Here is a 6,803-nt window from a genome sequence, read left to right on the forward strand (position 1 = left end):
GAGGTCGCAGTTTCGATCCCAGCTTACCTAGAAAAAGAAAGAAAGAAAGAAAACAGAAAACACACAAGCAATGGATCAGAGGTTTTTTCTTTTTTTTTTTCTAGGTTTGATTGAGCAACCACTACTTGGATTGCCAATCTAAAGAAAGAAAAATGAGCCACATACTAATATACTATGTGATTAATTTCCCATTTTTTGCTTTGGATCTATTTATCATCCTGTGTTGTCACTATTCTTTATATTCAAGTTATATTAGTGTATGCGATTCTCTGTAAATATCATGCATTGTTATGGATGGTTTGAGATTCCAAGTATTTCTGACAGTTAAATATCATGCGATTCTTCTCTTGTTGTTGAAACAGGTCCAGAGAGAGTTCCATCTAGCTGCTGGGGACTTTCCCGATGTTGATCACTTCAAAGAGATCTTGGCCGGATATAGCATCGATAAGTTTGAGAAGCTGAAGCCAAAGATGATACAAGCTGTTGATGATATGCTGGGATATGACATTCCAGAACTCCTCAGGAACTTCAAGAACCCATATGAATGATTGAAATAGAAAGAAAAGAGAACCAGATAAAGAGAAGCTTTGTACAACTTGCTTGTTTCCTTTTTTTTCCTTGTGGCTATTGTATAAAGATTCATTCATACTCAAATGCCTGGTGACGGCCAACGAAAGAAAGCTTGTACTCGAAAGGTGGCAATCATAAGTGAGTGAAAATGATGGCCGTGGTTGAAAGGTATATTTTCCCTTTAATATCAACCATTTAGGACAAATTATAGTTATTTCAGAGGATTTTTTTCTATATTTTGTATTCATAATGGCGGGAGCCTTGTGCACTGGGCTGCCCTTTTTTTTATTTTGTATTTGTCAGACAGCACCAGTATCAGTTAACCAGAAGTTTGACTATTCAGGCTTGATTTACTAATCATATAGAACAAAAATGGTTTCAGTGTTCAACTATCTTTCATTTTTATCTCATGATTTAAAGTGATGTTAATTTTCTTATTAAAATGTGCCTAATTGATTAATACTTAGTTGTTTAGCCATTCTCTACTCTTCCTTATATGACTAGTTTGTGTGTGATAGTGAGAATTGGGTTGTGTTGGGGGTAAAATTGGCACCTCCTGCTGATGAACAACACGTGGCATTCTGTATTATTAGAAACCAACTCTTATATGATAAGAAGAAAGTTTATTACATATCCTTTTCTACTCCTTAAAAATAGTAATGTATCTAAAAGGGAAACCGTCCCCAAGGAAGAATCCTTGAGTGAGGCGGCAACCTTCCCTATAGAACGGATCTCCATTAAAAGAAGCTTACTTGTTTAGGGAAATAGGATATCTATCGAAATAGATATAAACTTATCTCCCAGGGAAGTCGACCAATTAGGCAAGACTCCTAAAACAGTATGTTTCTTACTACGTTGTGGAGTCCTCTCTCTCTCTCTCTCTCTCTCTCTCTCTCTCTCTCTCTATATATATATATATATATATATATATATATATATATATATATATATATATATATATAAAGGGACCCTCGCACTCACAGCAGATTCATTCACACTTGTTGGTAACGCATCTAAGCTTCATCTCTTTCCTTTCACTTTCCTTGTGATACTGATTTTTGATTTGAGTGTCGAAGTGGCCGCCCGGAGCCTCAACTCTGGGCTCACTAGCACTTTTTTTGTGAGTGCAGTGCTCTTATAGGACCATCTCTACCATCGGTAGATCGTACGAGCGGATTTTGGCATCATCAAATTGACGCCATCCGTGGGACCATGATGAATTCGTGATCAAAAGCCTCGAATCTGCCATGGTTAATCCACAAGGTGAAGGAATGATGACTAGAAGCCAGACACAAGCTACCATCCCTGAGGAAGCTCCTACCAATGATGACACGACTCCAGTTACCATGACCATGTTCAATCAATTGGTAACACAAGTTGGGGATGTCTCTACGGCGCTCCAAGAAGTGTTGAAATGGTTATCACCTCCCTCACCGATGGTTCAAAATGTGAAATGCCCCCCATTAATCACATATGTGAGGGACCCTCCCTTAGCGGAGGAGCAAGATGGATCCCCCGAAGGAAGGAATCCTCGCAATAGAAGGCCGATAAATCAGTGATCGTCCGCTTCAATTACAAGCCCGGGACCGAATCATGGAGGCGGAGACATGATCAATAGACGAGCGCCAAAATTAACTTTTGGGCCCGCACCGGCTCAAAATAACAACGCCCCGCAAAGGGCGCACAACGTGGGAAATTAGGACCAAGGGCAGGGTAACTTGCAACCGAATCCATAGAAAGATGGAGTTAACACCCCAGACCCGAGTCTCTTTGCTGATCTTCAACGTCAGATCAAGGAGATGCAACGATACATCAAAAAAGCTTATGAGCCGGATCTCTTGGCCGAATGGGAGAATGAAATACAATCGCCATTCGTTGAGGCAATATCACATGCCCAACTCATCCCGAATTTCGACCTTCCCCGACTAGAGCTCTACGACAGGACATCGGACCCGTTAGAATATCTACAAGCATATCGAAGAGCAATGGAATTCAAAGGTGCCAGCAATGCAGTCATGTGCCGAGCTTTCTCCTCTTACCTGAAGAGAGGGGCAAATAGCTGGTATGACAATCTTAAACCGAACTCCATATCATCGTTTAGAGAATTTGGTCGAGAGTTCGCTACATATTTCGCAAACAGTCGGCCGCAAAGGAAGCCCGTCGATGCACTCCTAGCTCTCTGACAAGGTAAAGATGAAACTTTGTGATCCTTTATAGGACGGTTTACAACTGAGTTATCTCAAACTAAAGATCCTAATCACGAGATGGTAAGGGCAGCTTTAAAGTCTGCCATCCGTGATAGAGACTTTAAGGTAGCCCTCAATATCGATCCTCCCAGAGATCTCCAAGAGCTAATGGCGGTAGCTCTCCAAGAGCTAATGGCGGTAGTTGATAAATATGTCAACAACGAGGAATCCTTCGCCATGGAAAAAGAAATGGAACTCGCCAGGGCCCCAGAAAAGCAAAAGGAGGGGAAAAAGCCCAGATCCGAGTCGCCGCCTACCGACAAAGGGTCGCTCAGTATTACAATCACAAGATGAAAGAAAGAGCACTAAGAGAGGGGGATCTTGTACTCTGTCGGGCAGAGGTCTCAGACCCAAAGAACTCCGGAAAACTCGCTCCCTCATGGAAAGGCCCCTATCAAGTCAAAAGGATCCTACGCCCCGGAGCCTATCAACTGGAAAATATAGACGGGACACCAATTCCCAGAACGTGGCACATGCAGAATCTAAGAAAATTCTATCAGTAAGTTTAGTTTGTTTTCTTTCCGAAATTATTTCGTTGTTTTGTTTTTCTTTTCCAATGCAAGAATAAAGCTCTCCAGATAAATGTAATAAGGAATTTAGCCAATGAAATAAAAAGTGGATTTGTTTCAATAATGTTCCTATTATACCTTATTGTGTTTTGAAAACATCCAACAATAATTAACTTTGTAAAGTTAATGCCCACCGACCAAGTATCTAAACTGGTCGAGTAGGGTGAGGCACTTGTCCGACCCCAAGACAGGAGGACTTGATGCCCTGATCCTCGGATCAACCAGATGATTTTTTTTTTTTGAGTGCAACTAAGATTGATCACCCCGGCTACCACCACTAACATCTCTGGACGATAAGGCCTCTCCTTGTAAGGAAGGGGGGGTTAGTCAACTTCGAATCGATCAATCGAAGGACGGTGACCGACGTGCAAAGCACGGGAATACCCATAAATTGTAGCCTTAATAAAGGCCCAATAGAGCGTATACCCTAACAAATACAAGGGAAATGGAACACGACTAAACGTCCGTCCTATTCCCCAAATGAATTCCCCTTTCTTATTTATAAATAAGGATGAGAGAAAGGAATAATCATCAGCCAAACCCAAAGAGGTCCGCCTCTCCAAAAGAGGAACGGAAACCCGGATATCATATTAACATAAATAAAAAGGTATTCATAAACACCTATCTGGTGCCCATAGAGGCGAAAGCTCCAAAAAAATTGTGGCCCCACGTAAACAAAATAATACAAATTACCAAAAAATATTGTTCTGTGCATCTCTGTGCACCCAAAAGAAGAACCACAAGAAAAAAGTTTTAAATACCCAGGAGAAAAAGGACCTAAGGATCGAGGTCAGTAATGAGTGGGGAGTCGGTGATGACTTTGTCAGTCTTGGGAGCGGAAAAGCGGTCCACGGGGAAGCTTGGCGTAATCTCCAAGACCTGCCTCTTAGATTCGGCAAACCCCTTCACCTCAAAGTCAAGGGCGTGGAAGGCCAACTTAAAGCCGTACTCCTTGCTTTCTTTGAACTTTGCGATCGCTCGTGCCTCCACCTCCGACCGATCCTCGACCGACTTATGGAGAGTCTCTCTCGACTCGTCGAGCTTTTTCTCGGCATCCTCTAAATCCTTCTGTAAAGCGGCTATGACGTCCCCATCAGCTTTTCCTCTCATCTCCAAGGACTTGTTCTTCCCCTCTAACGTATCAATTACGTCCTTGAGCTTTAAGTTACCAGCAAGATTATCTATGATGCGGTTGGAAGCCATGGCGCTAAGGTCGTTGACCTAACAAGGAAAGGAAGAATGTGAGCCCATATGATTACAAAAGAGAAGAGGGGATCCGATAGATGTTTACCTTCTTCTGCTCATGAAGCAAAGAGCGACTTAAGGCACCGGAACTTAGTTTCCTTAGTTCTTCCCTATCTCTCGACAGTATGCTTGTCAAGCACATCTCCACGCCGACCCTCTGATTGAAGGACAGAATCTTTGTCTCCAACCCTCCAAGAGGGACTAAAAAGTTCACCTTGAACCCGCGCATCTTCCTCTGCTATATCAACGTGGTGGAAAAGAAGTTGCGCCCTCCGACATCCGTCAATGGAAAAGACAGGAGAGGGAGTACTGGATGCACCCTCGATCGGTGAAATAATTGGAGTCTCTTTAGCCCTTTTTCCCGTGCTAGGTTGATCATCTCCGACTAAGTCCTTTGATTTTTTCGGAAGGACCTTTGAAGAACGAACGTCAGCAGAAGTGTCCACTCCAAACTTCGCCTTCCGAGCCTTCTCCAAGGCTGCAGCAGATATGATGAGGGTCGGCTTGGTCGGAACTTGAGCTTTTTTAGGAGTCATTCTGCGCAAGGAAGGTGAAATTAAGTCTTCTATCACTACGAGTGCAATTAAACATAAAAGATTACACCGAAAGAGAGATTACCACTTGATATGGCTCCGATCTCTTCAGCAATTTCTTACCGAAAGATGTCTTCTTGAATAAACCATATTCTATAAGCTTTTCCTTGGTTCTGAACTCCCGAGTGTCAATTTTGAAAACTGCTGAAACAGACTTAAAAATTCGATCCCCCATCTCCCCCAAGGTCGGAATAACATCCATCCTACCAGCGGATGGTTTTCTCCAGTCGAAAGGAAACTTCCATCCAGCGGAGGAAGGGGGTTTCACGAAGAAAAAGTCATTCTTCCATCTTTTAATCGAAGAAGGGGTCTTATCTCCAACCATTATACCCCTACGATGAGTAAGGTTCAGCCAAACTCCATCGTCCACCACTTGAAGCAACGAAGAAAGATGTCAACAGACACCTCCGCATTTAAAATCTTACTTTTGGCCAGGTAGGCCAATATGTTCCTCCAACTATTCGGAAACAACTGGGAAGGAGCCACACCATAAAGTTCGAGTAAAAGGGGAACGAGTCCCATCATCGGAAACCTTAATCCCCCCTTTGAAAGCTTCAACATAAAAGGTCGTTTCTCCTTCAACAGAGCTTGAGCAAGCTCATTCATCGGAGGAGGGCACACGAATGATATAGTCTGTGGGAATCTTATACTCACGGTGAAACTCGGAAATGTCTCGGGCGGACAAGGTACCAATTTGAGAAGTAACTGCCTCCGATCTAATAGGCTCTCCTACCTCGCCCATGGCCTCGAATAACTCAGCCGACTCTCGAGTCAAAAGAACATTATGTTCTTCTAACGACTCTCTCACTATTAGGTTGGGAGGAACAGTGTCACGACGGGAAGCACTGGCAGTGGCCTCCGAGTCCGCTTTGGCCTTTTTAGATTTCCTGGGTGGTCTTTCCTTTTTAGTTGGACGCCTTTTCCAAAGATTGTTAACAATCGGTGGAGATTCACAGGCACTTGCCTCATCTCTAACCTCTTCGGTTGAAGGCATTTTGGGGGGAGATTCCAAGTTTGCCATGTGAGCCCCACTTTTAGAAGGATTATGGGAATCACTAGCCCCAGACATCTTTTGCCAAAAATTAACATAAAAGATGAAAGTAAGATAGAAACTCACCAGATTCTGATGAATGGGTAAAACACCAAGTAATTCCCTTCAGAGTAAGAAAAGTATGCGACTGTCACCTTGCACCGTCCGTCCTTGAGTAAAATCACCAGAGGAAATACTCGAAGTAAAAGGTGAAAAGGAAGATATAAGTAAAAATACTTTATATGAGTTAAAAACCCTTGGGCGGGAAAAATGAGAACTACCATTGGGGGAACGACACGTGTCACCACCTCAACGGGTGACGCATCGAATTCACATCATTGCACCGAAAAAAGATGACGGCTACCATTATGTGTAGAGCGTCATTTTCCAATGACACCTGTCAAGTATTAACGGAGGTTACGTATCGACGAAAAAACTCAAAGAATTCATGGTTCGGTACCGACCCATCCTACCCACTATGAATATCGAAAAATTTGTGTCTCTCGGACCCTCAAACAAACGGTCGGTCTTGCTGATGCTGGGGCTCGAA

General features: G+C 43.0%; 2 protein-coding genes across 4 annotated transcripts in view; one reads left to right on the top strand and one right to left on the bottom strand.

Moving 5' to 3' along the window:
• LOC143854825 (EH domain-containing protein 1) overlaps positions 1–959 on the top strand; it is a 46,549-nt gene extending 45,590 nt beyond the window's left edge. For both annotated transcript variants that reach the window (XM_077364935.1, XM_077364944.1), the window contains exon 16: positions 363–959. In XM_077364935.1, coding sequence (XP_077221050.1) covers positions 363–548 — 186 coding nt within the window. In that variant the 3' untranslated portion in view covers positions 549–959. The remainder of the gene's footprint in view (positions 1–362) is intronic.
• A 3,009-nt stretch (positions 960–3,968) lies between these two features.
• LOC143862450 (uncharacterized) lies at positions 3,969–6,192 on the bottom strand. Of its 2 annotated transcripts, none has more exons than XM_077373512.1 (3): positions 5,287–6,192; positions 4,677–5,167; positions 3,969–4,606 (listed from the first exon to the last, which is right to left on the bottom strand). In XM_077373512.1, the coding sequence occupies exons 2-3, from the start codon at positions 4,857–4,859 to the stop codon at positions 4,163–4,165; spliced, it is 627 nt and encodes a 208-aa protein (XP_077229627.1). In that variant the 5' UTR covers positions 4,860–5,167; positions 5,287–6,192; the 3' UTR covers positions 3,969–4,162. The 2 variants fall into 2 exon arrangements, with proteins under 2 accessions (XP_077229627.1, XP_077229620.1); XM_077373505.1 differs by having other exon boundaries at positions 5,249–6,192.
• Positions 6,193–6,803: the final 611 nt, after the last annotated feature.

The sequence above is a fragment of the Tasmannia lanceolata genome, unplaced genomic scaffold (assembly GCF_043159265.1).
Source record: "Tasmannia lanceolata isolate RefF3 unplaced genomic scaffold, GAP_Taslan_0.1 ptg000003l, whole genome shotgun sequence".
Lineage (NCBI taxonomy): Eukaryota > Viridiplantae > Streptophyta > Magnoliopsida > Canellales > Winteraceae > Tasmannia > Tasmannia lanceolata.

Excerpts from the sequence above, each read along its gene's own strand:
- LOC143862450 (XM_077373512.1), bottom strand. The coding sequence starts at position 4,859 with ATGCGCGGGTTCAAGGTGAACTTTTTAGTCCCTCTTGGAGGGTTGGAG. Across the intron at positions 4,607-4,676 it reads TGCTTCATGAGCAGAAGAAG|GTCAACGACCTTAGCGCCAT; the intron begins GTAAACATCTAT and ends TTTCCTTGTTAG.